Source organism: Callithrix jacchus, chromosome 5 (assembly GCF_049354715.1).
Source record: "Callithrix jacchus isolate 240 chromosome 5, calJac240_pri, whole genome shotgun sequence".
Classification (NCBI taxonomy): domain Eukaryota; kingdom Metazoa; phylum Chordata; class Mammalia; order Primates; family Cebidae; genus Callithrix; species Callithrix jacchus.
The window spans coordinates 156,843,607-156,858,686 of record NC_133506.1 but is presented as its reverse complement, the minus strand read 5'-3'; the positions used below and the strand labels follow the sequence as shown (position 1 = coordinate 156,858,686).

The window sequence follows — 15,080 nt, the reverse complement described above, 5'->3', positions numbered from 1 at the left end:
ATGTTTTTTAGTAGAGAAAGGGTTTCACTATGTTGGCCAGGCTGTTCTCCAACTCCTGACCTTGTGATCCACACACCTCAGCCTCCCGAAGTGCTGGGATTACAGGCGTGAGCCACCAGGGATTTTATTTCATTAAAAAGTTGTAAATTCTACACATACAAAATTGATTTTACCATTAAAATCTAAATATTGTTCTTTAGGTTTAGAATGAAACCCACTTACCCTTGGTGATGAAAAGGAGAGGGCAGAGGGGGAAAATGAGATGTGGAGAAATGCCCAGCAATTACTGCAGATGAAGATGACCTAAGGAATGGGAAGTCTTCAAAAAATACATTGTTTGTTAATATACGGTCATAGGAGTTCAGCTTTAATTGGAAATATAAATTATGAAATGCCCTTTCTTCAGGATTTGCATTTAGCACAATGTGTGTGTTTGAGTTGGGTGCGTGTATTCGTTGGCACACACTGTGGATTTCACATTTCTGTGCTCCTTTCCTCCATCACTTACTAGTTGGGTTGGGTGACCTTCAGCCTGTTTCTTCACTATTTGTCTCATCCATAAAATAAAACTTTCTACCTTATGTTGCTGGCATGAGGAGTAAATGAGTCATTGTATTTGAAGTGCCTGTTACAGAACAAGCACACTAAACTAGATTTTCTTTTTTTCTTTGTCTTTACTTCCTTCCCCATATACTATGAGTCCACTAGACATGCCTTTTGTAAGTTCTTTACTCTGTCTCCTCATTTGCTTTATTTTAGTTTAAAAGGAGTTTGAGCTCTAGATTCATACTTGCCCCCACCATGTTCAATCTATATGGTATGGAGCAAGTTATGGAATGGAAGTCTCAATTATATTCTGAAGTTGATGATAATAATCAAAAGAGTACTTACTGTCGGGGCCTGTGATGTCACTCTGACTTCTTGATTTGTCATTCCTTACCTTACATTTGTTCTATCATTCAATGTTTTCCATGCTAATTTGTAATAACTTAGAAATTATTATTTTCAGAATAGGTATGTTATTTACATAAAAAATAGAGTCTGGTGTAGATACAGCAAACAATGATTATGTGATTCAAGAAGTTAATTAAATCAATAAGCATTTATTGGAGCACACTAAGAAACAGCTTTTGATCTGGTTGCTGATAATGCAAATCTGCCCAAGAGATTTGCCTCCAAGTGGGTCACAGTCAGATAGTGAAAGAGAATTGCATATAAACAAAGATCTTACGATGTAGTAAGGTCTATAACAGGGGCTACTGTAACATCAGAGAAGGAACTGAACTTTTCTGTAATGGCGTGGAATTATACAGAGGGTAGTACAAGCAGATGTGTATCATGATCATGAACACACATGAGCTTCAAGACAGAAAAGACATAATATGCAAAAATCAGAGAGTTTAACAAGCAGAGTTCACTGTCTCTTTTGCATGATTCTGAAAATGTGTGCAGGGGGAAACTGAGAAGGATTTTCCACATCTTACTATCAGACTTGAATTTTACCCTATAAATTATAATGATCCATTTATGACATTATGCAGGGAATGGTTCAAGTGATGATGATTGCCTGAAATACAGCAGTGAACATAGGAGAAGATAATAAAATATTGGACTTGAACAAATTTAGGTAGTAAGACCTGGAAGATACGTGACTTATTAATTATGAAATTAAGGTAGATAAAACCATGCTAATAATTCTTCCTAGTAACACTAGATTTACCTATTTTGCTTCAGACGGGGTTACCAGTGTTAGAACTAGAACCTCTGCTCGTTCATAGGTCGCTTTGGTCAAGTCATTGAACGGGACCAAAAAAACTGTATCATCCTACAAAAAAAAAGGAAACCTTGTTATAATTGTTCTTTTCAGAAAGAGAACCTTTTAGAATACATCTGGCATAGGCGACACCTTGTTTAATTTATCCATTGTATTAGTCACCGAGGCTTGTCTCAGTAGAATACGGTAGACTGGGTGGCTTAAACAACAGAAATTTATTTCTTGCAATTCTGGAGACTGGAAGCCTGAGATCAAGCATGGTTGCTTTCTAGTGAGGTCTCTCTCACTGGCTTGTAGAAGGTTGGTCACATTCACGTGGTGGGGGTAAGGTGTAAGGGGTTGGGAGAGAATGCATACTTTGATGTGTCTCCTTATACGGACACTAATCTCATTATGAAAACCCACCCTCATGACCGCCTCTAAACCTAATGATTTCCCAAAAACACCATCTCCAAATACCATCACACTTCGAGACTCCATTTGGAGAGATGCAATTCAGTTCATGACGTTCATACTTTCGCAATTCATCTACTTGCAGGAAAGATCATTCTTTAAAACACACACAGAACAGCCCTTCTAACAAAGGCCATGGAGCTGCCGTGACTATGACTTATATCACTCCCTCCCTATGTGATTCGGAGCAAGTTATTTAATCTACGCCTCAAATTTCTCTGCTGCAAAACAAAAATAACAGTCAAATACAATAAAATGTTTGTGAAGATTACATCACTAAACATTTAATGCCATAGAATAGAACCTAACATAAAAACTCAGTATTTGCTCTTAATTTTTATATACAATGCAGCAGTATTATAATGTGTAAAGATAGGTCATAAAAATATGTATGACTTCAATTTTATTCATTTTACATGCAAAGTGGTGTGTTATTTTCTTTAATAACCTGATTCATTAGCATTTTAAAGCATGTGGGTTATAATTTTTTTTTAATTTGCTCCTAATCCTCTAGAGGAAAGTTTGTCAATCATTTTCTCTTTTCACTATATATGAAGTATTAATTAATCTGGAGCTGGCTGATGCCTGAGGGCCACAATTATAAAATGTTACTTTAGTTTCATTAGGCCCACTTTTTTTCTAAATATCATCCAGCCCCTTTTCTATATGTAACACTTCTCATGCTTATTGTCAACAGTTTGGCAGAAATGATTAGGTTTTAATACATTTTTCACTGTGTAATTGAAACAATATTTTCAAAAATCAAAATTTTTATGAATAAGAAGATTTGTTTTAACCATCATTGTGCCTTTTCTTTATAGTACCATTCTTCTAAATAGTTCTAACTGCATGTCTCCTAGATTTTGTCTATTATTAACTAGAAAGGGGGAAGATGTTGTTTTCATTTTAAAAATGTTGTAACTTTAGTCTACTCCCCAAAGCGTGGGATTGTCTCAGATATTCTTTAGTTTTATGGCAAAGACCTGTAGTGATTTGAATCTTAGTTGTTTAATCAGCATTATGTACTTGAAGAGAAAATAATATGCCTTCCTGGCCGGGCGTGGTGGCTCAAGCCTGTAATCCCAGCACTTTGGGAGGCCGAGGCAGGTGGATCACGAGGTCAACAGATCGAGACCATCTTGGTCAACATGGTGAAACCCCGTCTCTACTAAAATTACAAAAAATTAGCTGGGCACGGTGGTGTGTGCCTGTAATCCCAGCTGCTCGGGAGGCTGAGGCAGGAGAATTGCCTGAACCCAGGAGGCGGAGGTTGCGGTGAGCCAAGATTGCGCCATTGCACTCCAGCCTGGGTAACAAGAGCGAAACTCCGTCTCAAAAAAAAAAAAATAATAATAATATGCCTTCCTGATATAAACGCTTATCTTTTTGGTCCTTCACTACTTAATTATCTGATAAATTTTTGGAAGGAGAAAAGATTTCACCATGTAAAGCATATATTAAAACCAACATGTGTCTTCTATTAAGTCTCATTGACCAATATTTTAATTTCATATTAATTTAATTTATACTCATTTCTATTTATTACTTGACATTCACAAGCATGCATCAGAGACTATAGAGGATATAAAGATAAACTAACATATTTTCCTACACTCAATAAACTTCTGATCCAATATTATGATTCAGTTCATCTTTCTCTCCTGACACTTCCGCTAAACTCTTCATGACTCGGCAGCAACTCATCTCATCTTCTCATATTCATCTCACTGTTCCCAAGCCCTCTGTGTTACATTTGTGTCAAGATACATTTATAAAAATAATCCATATTCTCTAACCACTTTGTTTTTGAATATGCCTATAATGCTTCTCCCAGAGTGCTTTTTGAGTTCGTATTATATATAAAGCACTCTACTAGATGTCCAGCACCAAAAAATGCCTCAGACAAACCTCCTTGCGTAAGAATCTGACAAGAAATCTGAAGTTACCTTTCTTTTATATCGATCTGCAAAATGAGCAATTCTCTTTAAAATAAATCTGAATAGAAAGAAAGAATTGGGACAAAATCAAACTAGGGTAGGTACAGACTGAAAACAAATAATCTAGAGGAGGAATACAGGAATTAGTGATCTGGAAAACCTATGTGTGTTTAGAGTAGCTCTTGATTTCTTCCTCAAGGATTACTTTATAGCACGGAGCTGCCAGCTTTGATCAGCAGGATCCTTGTGTCCACTCATCAGCAGTCAGAGTAAAGGATTAGCATGGCTTGATTCATGTATGACCTCACCATGTTGTAAGCCCACATGGCATCTTCCTTTGATCATTACCGTGAACCCTGAAGATAGTGCCTGACACAGAGCAGGCACACTCATGTATACTTGATGAATAAATAACAGCTGAAGAATCCAAATAATTAGAATTTAAATTCATTGTAGAAAGAAAGGCACAACGCTCGTGGAAAAGCATTTTGGTAAGAATGTGTGACTAATTTGAAGAATTACCAGTCTTGAAAATTTGAGCCAAAACATTATGTGTCTAATTAGGGTCAAATGGCAGTTAAATCTTTAAAAGATGTCGAAATGCAGAGGCTTTATGTAGCTTGTTGAATAACCAGAAGGTCATCTCAAGGACAATCTTGTGACTGACTTGGTCTGATTGGCTCCTTTAAAGATTCTTTAAAAGAATCACACAGATGATTGAGGAGATAAGGCAGGGAGAACAGTGAGGAGGGTGCTATAGTTATATCTGAGAAATAAGTATTATTTTAAAATAATGAGGGTACTAATGAAAAGAAGGAAGTAACCTACATAAGATTTGGGTTTAGATGATGCTGGGATTTGAGAAAAAGAGCTTCTAGGGTGAACCTCAAATTCTGACTTGGTGACCTATTGCCATTCATCGGATCAGAAGGGGTAAATGGAGAAAGAGTCTGAGGATGCAAAGGTGATGAATTACACTTTTGGTGGGTGAGTTTGAGTTGTCTGTGAGATATAGAAGTGGAAAACTCAACCAGACAGTACAATGCAGAATAGAACTGTTAGGTGAGAAGCCTCGGCTGGAGACGTATAGCTGAGAATAGTCACTGAGAGTTGAAATCCTGGAAAACATCCAGGTAGAATGAGTGGAATGAGAAGAGCGGAGGCTTGAAAAAGTGAGGTCAACTTTGTTTGTGTGTATTTGTTTGTTCATTTGTTCTTTGAGATGGAGTCTTGCTCTGTTGCCGGGCTGGAGTGCAGTGGCATGATCTCAGCTCACTGCAATTTCTGTCTCCCGAATTCAAGCAATTCCCCCTCAGCCTCCCTCCCAAGTAGCTGGGACTGCAGGTGCGTGCCACCACACATGGCTAATTTTTTGTATTTTAGTGGAGACAGGGGTTTCACCATATTGGCTAGGATGGTCTCGATCTCCTGACCTCATGATCCACCTGCCTCGGCCTTCCAAAGTCCTGATTACGGGCATGAGCCACTGCACCCAGCCGAAAAATGAACACAACTTTTAAGGGGCAGATGAGATCGAGGAACTTCCAAAGGAGACTGAGAAGAGGCCACTCAGAGACAAACATGCAAAGATGAAAAGTGAGGGTAGAATTGCTCTTAAATAGCAGAGCCAAAGAAATTTTTAAAATTCAAATCAATATTCTAATTCCTAATAATAGGTGTGGAAAATTCATTGACTGAAGAGTTACAGTTATTCCTTATAAATTCAAATGATGACACAGTTTTAAGAATTATAAAAATCACTTTGTTAAATGATGACTATAGTTAAAAACTGAAGAAAATGTGTATGTGAAGGATGGAATAAAAATTTCAAAAAGCAAAACTTAAAAAGAATGAATTCAGGATATAATTACTTAATACTTAGATCTCTTAATCCCTGACAGGAAATGAGGTTTTTTGGATCAGAGAACAGATAAATTATTTACTTTTATAGCAAACTTAGCATTTGTTCCTCATTCCCTAGTCCCCAACAGGGAACCTAATGGGAGCCAGACTTACCCTGTGTATACATGGGTTTGTACCATAGGAGAGGAGCTTGGAAATTATGTGCCTCAGAACTCATACCGTGCATCTGAGCCAGCTGCCTGCCTTTCCCCTGGAGAAGAAAAGAGAAAGGCTCTAACTTTCTAAAGTAAATAAATTGTCTCTGGGGAGGCAAAGGTCCCTAGGTTTATTATTCTGAGAGTGTAAGCACATAGCTTCTGGGAAGATGATCCTAAGTTTCTCAGGAGGTCTCCATCTTTATCTTCCAAAGGTTGCTGTTCAAACATCCTTTAACACAGATGCCAGCAATGTTTTGCTTAAAGCCTTGACCTTGCATAAAGTAAATATATTCCTGTAGCATTGTTTCCTGGCCATGACTACAAGTGCTAGACTCTGAAATCAACTTGAATAACCATACTGGGGCAGAATCTATAAAAACAGAAAACTTTGCTCTTACAAGTTTTTTTTTTTTTTTTTTTTTTTTTTTCAGTCTCGCTGAGATAATTTACCAAGAAGGGCTCTTTTCACAGTAGGTCCGTAACAGAGCTTGACCCAGTCGTGACGTGATGGTGGATCCACATCCAGAGCTGACCTGGATGTGAAACTTAGAGCAATGCACAGCATCTCTGACAACATATAATCTCTATCCATTCCTGGCCTCAGACACCCCAGACAGAATTAATCACTTCCTCTTCTCTATTCCCACAGCACTTTGTGCTAATCTCTTAGAGCATTTTTATTACCATTTGTGCCTGTCTGCTTCACTGGACTATGAATACTTGACAGGAGAAAAGATTTCTTCAGAACCCACAGTATTCAGGGCATTATGTTAAATGTTGTAAGAAGTTCAAGAAAATGATTGCTTTCTTAAGAATACTTCTTGTTTCATTTTTTGTATGTTTTTGAAATGTAGTCCTAAGCTATATTAGGTTGAAAAAAGAGAAATAGAATAAGCTATGAACATAGGGGGATATTTATCAACTATAAATATTTATGAGCTAATTCTATAGTTGATAAGATTAGCTATCAACTACAGGGGGACAGCTATCAATATTTATGGATTTTAAATATGTGTGTCTTTTAAGAGAGAAGTGAGGAAAGGAAGGAAAATGTGATGATGGTCTTTAAAGGAAAAGGTGACATCATACATAGCAAGACTAAAAGGAGAGAATTAGGTAGTGTTTAGCATCCAAGTTTCACTCTGATATTTGTCATAATGAATGAGAAAAACATCTTAACTTTTTTCAACATCTTCAGTAATTAGCTATTTTATGCGGAAGCTATGTGTGGGAATGTTCAAGAACATTTATCGGGATTTAAAAATAGAAAATAATTTTCTTCTAGTTCAAACTTGATTGTTTTACACTGCCAGTCAAGCAAGAGTCTGAGTTGAATAAGATCAGGAGCCTATAGTGCATTTTCTCCCCAGAGAGATTAAAAAAGTACTATCTATGAGTTTCATGTAGAATTAATTGATTCACATCTGTAAAGGTCTTTGATGTAAAATGTGTTATTAAAAGAATGAAGATATTCGATGGGACTCAGAGTTCCACTAACTTTCTTTCCATTGGAAAAATACCTTAGTCGTCTAGACACATTTTTCAGTGATGTGTAGGAAGAAAATAATTTATTGTTCAGTTCAAATACAGATTTAACTACATATTTTCATACTACAATATTTCAAAGAGCATATTTGACCCTTTTTTAAAAGGATACAAATTTACATCAATAGTACACATTTAAATTTTATTTTGTTCTTTATATGTTTCAATATCAGGATAATTCAAATCTGACATTTTAATTAATCTTCTTGCTTTTTTAAAATAATTGCTTGTCAAAGTTTAAAGTATCAAATTTTTTTTTCTCAAATCACATATTTTACCTACTTAAATAATGTTCAGATAAATGTTATATTTCCTACATATCAAATGTAAAAAATTAGCAATTCAATGACTGCTGGGATGATTTCTAAGTTAGGTTGTATTTACATTTAGGACATAGCAGAAAGGAAGCACTGATGGTTTTTGCCCATATTGGTCATTTCTGTTTCCATAGCAACAGACCACTACTTCTACTCATTCATATGTCATTTGTATCCTACATGTATTCTCCAGAACTGGCAAGTGTGTTCAAAAAAATCATAAACAAGGTCATCGATTATTTTGTTCAAAATTTAATAGTTTCCCTTTATGATGTAGTTTTCTTTGCTATCATATTTATACCTTTCCCCAATATAAACTCAGATAGGGTTTCTTTTTCTGGATATGACATTATCCTTTTCTTTTTGAAAACAGTTCTATTAGAAAATTAAAAGACTCGTATAATTAACATGCTAACAAAAACTACCCTTGATAAGGACAGACCTGGAGGCCACTGGATTACAGTTCATAAGTTATAATTTAGTAAACCCTTATTTTTGTGTGGATTAATATCACTGCTACCGTCATAAACGACATCAGCTTCCTGACAGTAGATGATTGTGCTGGGTCAACCTGGAAAAGCACTCTGACCTTGATATATTTATATGTGTGTGTTTGTTTTACTTTCCATTTGTTTCTGTTCTCTCCAGTACAGTGCCCTTAATCCACGAGAATCATGGGACATGTGGCATCCCACTCTGGTGGCAGAGGCTTTATTTGCTATTGCAAACATCTTCAGTTCTCTGCGTCTGATCTCATTGTTTACTGCAAATTCTCACCTGGGACCTCTGCAAATATCTCTGGGAAGAATGCTCCTGGACATTTTGAAGTTTCTATTCATATACTGCCTTGTGTTGCTAGCATTTGCAAATGGCCTGAATCAGTTGTACTTCTATTATGAAGAAACCAAAGGGTTAACCTGCAAAGGCATACGATGTGAAAAGCAGAACAATGCATTTTCGACGTAAGTCTGATAGACGTTTCTACTGGTAACATTGTACGGTATTTAGAGTGCGCCACATCATGAACTTGAAAAGCCTATGACAAATGGTTGTAAAGAAAATGGGGAATTAAAATTATGCTTAAGGCAGAAAACAGAATTAACGTGGCTTTGAATAGAAATGAAAACTTCTGACAGGAAAAAGAATACCTGGCACATTTATTTTTAATTTTAGTAAAATCATCTTTTCCTCTAAATGACTTCATGAAAAAGAAAGCAAAAGTTACTATTTTTTTAGATGTACAAGAAAAAAGGTAATCTATGTACTATGAAAGCTTACAATTACATTAAAAGATAGAACGTACGTAAAACCACTCATGTTGGAAAATTCAAGTAGGTTTCAATGTTTCCTCATCTGTTTCCCAGGTACCAGGATGCATGAAGTCCATTCATGTATCTCTTTCATTCTCTAGTTGCCTACACAAAAATGTAACCATCTAAAAATAGTGCAAATGGAAATCCAAGATTAATCTAGCCATTATTGTCATGCACACAAAGCTCTCCGTGCCCTTACACCTGAGTGAGCAATAGGTAGTGTCTATTGTCAACTCTCAGTAATATTCATGACGGGTCTGCTAACAGCACAGCTTCATGAGCACTGTGTTTGATGGTCACACAGCTCTCAGGCTATTCCTCTCTATATCTTTCCCTTTTCCTTTTAACTGTGACAAACAGATGGTTAATAAGCAGATGAATTAATAAGAGAAGTGATTTTCCTCCGCACAGTAAGCATGTGTGAATACACTGTCATTTTGTAGATGCCTTTAAAAGTCATACATTATCCATGAGCCATCATAGAATTGTGTATGAGACGACATAATTTCTCAGGTTAGAGAAAATCAATAATCTCACATAAACGAAATCACTTGCAGTTTAAATGCTTTGGTTGTTTTAATTCTACATCTGTTTTATCTTAGCCCCAATATTTAAAGCTTCATTTTAATAATTCTTCATCTTTGCTTTTGCACATAATTTAAAAATCTTAGCCATTGATACCTTATTAGTTTCAGAAATAGATTTTATACAACCGTGGATCTTAAACACAAACTTCTTTTAGCTTCCCTCAATCATTTAATGTTTTTTGGTTTTTTTTTTGTTTTTTGAGACGGAGTCTCGCTCTTGTTACCCAGGCTGGAGTGCAATGGCGCGATCTCGGTTCACCGCAACCTCCACTTCCTGGGTCCAGGCAATTCTCCTGCCTCAGCCTCCCGAGTAGCTGAATCTTTTTTTTTTTTTAAACGAAATCTCGATCTGTTGCCCAGCAGTGCAATGGTGTGCTCTGGGCTCCCTGCAGCCCATTAGCTACCACTCCTGTTTCTCTAATTCCTTCATCCAAGTAACCCTAAATGAAGCTTACACAAGACACCTTGTTTTCTCACCTCTCACTTAGATTTTATCCAATTATAATTTGGCTTCTCTTTCCATCATTCCACTGAAACTGCTCTAAAAATTATCATCTAGAGCCTTCTTATCACTACTACCTATGGACATTTTTCTGCTTACATTTTGCTTATCGTATCTGCCTCATTTTACCCTCTTTTAACACTTCCATTTTGGAAATCCTGTCCCCTTTTAACTTCTGTATTATTATTTTTTTCACCTCAAATCCTAGTTCTCTAGCCTTTCTCACTTCACTCTGATAATTTTTTATTTTTTTATTTTTATTTATTTATTATTTATTTTGAGATGGAGTTTCGCTCTTGTTGGTGCAATGGCAAAATCTCGACTCACCGCAACCTCCGCCTTCTGGGTTCAAGCAATTCTCCTGCCTCAGCCTCCTGAGTAGCTGGGACTACAGGCGTGCACCACCATGCCCAGCTAATTTTTTGTATTTTTAGTAGAGACGGTGTTTCACCTCGTTGACCAGGATGGTCTCGATCTCTTGACCTCGTGATCCATCTGCCTCGACCTCCCAAAGTGCTGGGATTATAGGCGTGAGCCACCACCGCTCCTGGCCTAATTTTTTATTTTTATTACTGCTTTTAAATAGTGGCATGTCTTGGCATACTAACCTAAGACCGTCTTAACAGTACCCCTATGAAAACTCATCTATGCTTTTGGATTTGGCTCTATATGTCTCAGACAAAACTTCCATATTTATCTTACTAGCATCAACTTCTATCCTTGGGTTGCACAATATATTCAACTGTCTACTGGACACCTCTCTCTACATGTCTCCTGAAGACTTAAATTCAATCAAAGAGAATTTAACAGTTTCTCTAAAACATATTCTTCTTCCTGCTTAACTCCTTTTCTTAGTCAACATCACCACAATCCACACAGAAACTTACATGAAAAATGTACATCTTATTCTAGATCTTGTCTTCTCCTCATCCCTTCCATATGTGGTCCGTCAATGTTATCTTGGCATTGTCTTCCCTTGCTTTCCACTCATGCCCAAATCTAGGTATCCCTGCCCCTGGTATCTGCCTTATTTCATATTTCTTCCACTCTGCTTCCTGAATTATCTTTCTAAACCAAATCTGATGCTCCCCCGAAGTGTCAAAATGGTTTCCCATTTCTTACAGGATACTGCCACATTCTTTAGCTTGATATTTTAGGTCCTTCATTGATCTGCCTGTCCCCTGCCTCCTGTCTTAGTCCATTTTTGTTGCTATGAAGAAAAACCTTAGACTGGGTAATTTATAAGGAAAAGAAGTTTATTTGGCTCATCGTTCTGCACACTGCATAAAAAGCACAGCATCAACATCTGCTTCTGGTGAGGGCCTCAGGAAGCTTCCACTCATGTTGCAAGGTGAGGGGAAGCAGGCATCACATGGGGAAAGAGGAAGGAAGCCAGGGTCTTTTCAAAAATAAGCTCTTGTGAGAACTAATAGTGTGCGAACTCTCTAATCACCCCTAGGATGCCACTAAGCCAGCAACCCAAAATCTACCCCCGTTATTCGAACACATCCCTCTGAGGCCCACTTTCAACATCAGGGATGGCATTTCAACATGATATCTGAAGGAGATGAACATCCTCTGTAGCACTTCCTTTTCTTGTTTCATCTTTCAATCCCCCAGAACCACTTTACTCATCAATATTTCCTGATGGATTATAAATATAAATCTCCAAATATGTTATTTCTTTCTCTCATTCCAGAACGTCCTTATTCTGCCCTTCCATTTGGCAATTTTTTTCCCCAAATCCTACCTCGGATATACCTTTTCCAGGAGGCCTTTTCTGGTCTCCTCCCTGGCTGTGAACGCCCAGTGTCAGCCTGTGATCCATGTTCTATGTGTCTTCATACAGTTTCCCTCCAATGAATGGACGTTTCCTCCTTCTCCTTTCCAGTTATTTTCTCATTATCCTGAGAACTATATGCTATTAAAAGACACAAAATGCTTAGTTGTCAAAACTATTCTACATGCAATTTTAAGCTATTAGTCCCTGGTAAATTACTCCCTTCTGAAGAGAAGGGCACAGGTCTTGTGACAGGTTTTGTCTCATTAAGCAAAGCCCTTTTATATTCATTGCAGCTGTATTCCTAATGGTTGGAACTGGCCAGTTGGAGTCATATCTTATTTTAATATTACATTTTTGCTTATAAACTAAAGATAAAATATTCAGCTGAATTTTGTATTAATTTATGTTTGCTCATTGTTTTAGTCCCATGGGATAGAAGAAAACTTCAGCTGGGGAATACATTACTTCTTTACATGTTCAATTTTTCTGGCTGTAAATCTGCAATCAGGGAAACAAGCTAATTTTATAAAGTATCTGTTGAGGAATATATTCAGAGCAACAGACAAAATGTTATCATTAGCAAGGCAGGACCTCAATCCACTCATACAGACCTTCAGGATTTAGTCTTGAACCAAGGTTTTGTCTAAGTGTCAATTAAATTGTGGTGTTATCTTGGAGAGTTTTCAGTTCATATCTTACCACAGAACAAGAAAAATTATTAGTCACACAAAGGCATTCTAAAATGTGATGCTGTAAGTAATGATCCTTCAATTTATGGCCAATGTTGGTATCAATGGATTTGAGAATCGCTAACTATAAAAAACATTTCTGGAAGCAATGGCTTTGAATTGTTAACCTAGATTGACTTTTTAAAAATCCACCTAATATCTGAACAATTCATTGAGAAATACTTTAAGACCAAGGTCTTAATTTCTCTGAGAAGTAAATATATTTTAGTTGAGTGGAACTAGTCTTTAAATCTCACCACTGACTTATTCCACTGAAAGAAGGAAAATTAAAAAAAAGGAAGAACCCATATGTAATCATGAAAAGTCACTTTATCTAGAATTTTCCCCTTTAATTTTTTTAAACATCAATAAATAATTTGCCAAAGTGTTTATTAATGTTTCCTAAAATTAGTAGGTATTATGTAGACAGAAGCAAATATGTACTATTCAAAATAATGAGCCCTTTATTCTGCATCATTGTTTTTATTTGAAAAAGAAACTGTTATGGGGTTTGTGTGGTAACATTTTATATGATTTATTATATAACTTGTAATATTTAACTTATAACTTTCATTAAATTGCTATTCATGTCAGGAAAAGCCAGCTGATTTTTATGTGTATACTCACTGTGAGAATTTACACTAATTGGAAAGAAAGAATACAGTTAATTCACATTAAATCCAAAGGACACTATGATTAATTTTAGAAGTTGTCTTTAAAGTTACTAAAAATAAAGAATTCATGGCCATGGGCCAAATTTACTTTTTCCTGAGAAATTTTAAAAGGGTAGCTCTAGTGGCCTTTGTCTAGGACCAATGAGTCGATTTAATTATCTCTAATGTTGTTGGAATCTGGCATCTGGGTTTTCCTTTAAGAATACGTGATCACTTCCTAGCAGAATGCACAGCATTCTGTTTAAGAATCACAGTCTGGCTAAAGTTGATCAGATCAGTGCCCTTTTACTTCACAACAATCTGTTGTTCCATCGTTCAAAAGCTGTAGAAAATAAACAGTTACATTTCATATCTAAAAATCAGTTGCTCAATTAAAAAATTTTTCTTCACCTTTTTAAAAAAGCAATTTACATTCTGAATGCCAAATAAGGCATATTTAATTAGAATCTCCTGGTTATATGCACAAAAATGCATGGCTTATTTCAAGTAACAGCACTTTGTCATAAAAATTATGCACAGAATTATAGCCCTTCAGTCTTCTGAGTAAGGGTTATCTTTACAAGGGCGGAACTTAGAGCAAGCCCTAGCTTTAGGAAGAGCAGGCTTTGACATAGTGCTGGGCTATGGGATTGTTACTCTGTGTATGAGCATTAAGGTGAGTCAGCTACTTCATCTATATTCTGAGTTTACTTATTGCCTGGCTTATTCATCCTCAATTCTCTGCTTCTTAGTTTGTGCTGTCTCAAACCTGTGGCATCCGATCATTCCAGTGTTTCTGACTTCACGTCATAACCCCTGTCATCTCAGCCCCTTTGGGCAATTATCTGGATATTTTTAAGGCAAACTTCTCTAGAGGGGAATTCTGATCATTTTTGCCACAGGTCACTGGCCTTATATGAATTGTCTCTCCTTGAGTCACTTGACCATGACTGACTTAATCCATGGAGGTATTGGGTAAGGAGCTCCAGAGTCTTACACAAGAACCACCTTTCCGTAAAAGGGCATACAGAGAACAACGTCACTGGGGCTGGGAGTTGCCAGAAACCATAACTGGCTTGGTTCTGCAACACCTTTCCAATAATGCTAATCTCCCTACAGATAGAAACCCTACCTCCTTAGTCATCATGTGCAGTACCAAAAGGTTTTTGTTTTATTTTTGTAATTTAAATACAGTCTCATTTTAACAATTCATCAAGGAGTATGAAAGCTCTATCATCATTTTATTACATTATACTAATGGATTATTATGATCCTTTGAAACAAACAATTCTCCATTTGGGTTTATATACTCCTCAGCTTATTTCATTCTTTGGAGTAAGTTAAGGAGACTACTTGGCAGATCACCTGAGGTCGGGAGTTCAAGACCAGCCTGACCAACATGGTGAAACCCTGTCTCTACTAAAAATA

The 15,080-nt window shown here is 36.6% G+C and overlaps 1 protein-coding gene across 5 annotated transcripts in view; it reads left to right on the top strand.

Moving 5' to 3' along the window:
• Positions 1-15,080, top strand: part of TRPC4 (transient receptor potential cation channel subfamily C member 4) — a 198,236-nt gene that overhangs the window by 162,056 nt on the left and 21,100 nt on the right. For all 5 annotated transcript variants that reach the window (XM_002748983.7, XM_078375324.1, XM_035302520.3 and 2 more), the window contains one exon: positions 8,735-9,048. In XM_002748983.7, the coding sequence (XP_002749029.2) occupies positions 8,735-9,048 (314 nt within the window). The remainder of the gene's footprint in view (positions 1-8,734; positions 9,049-15,080) is intronic.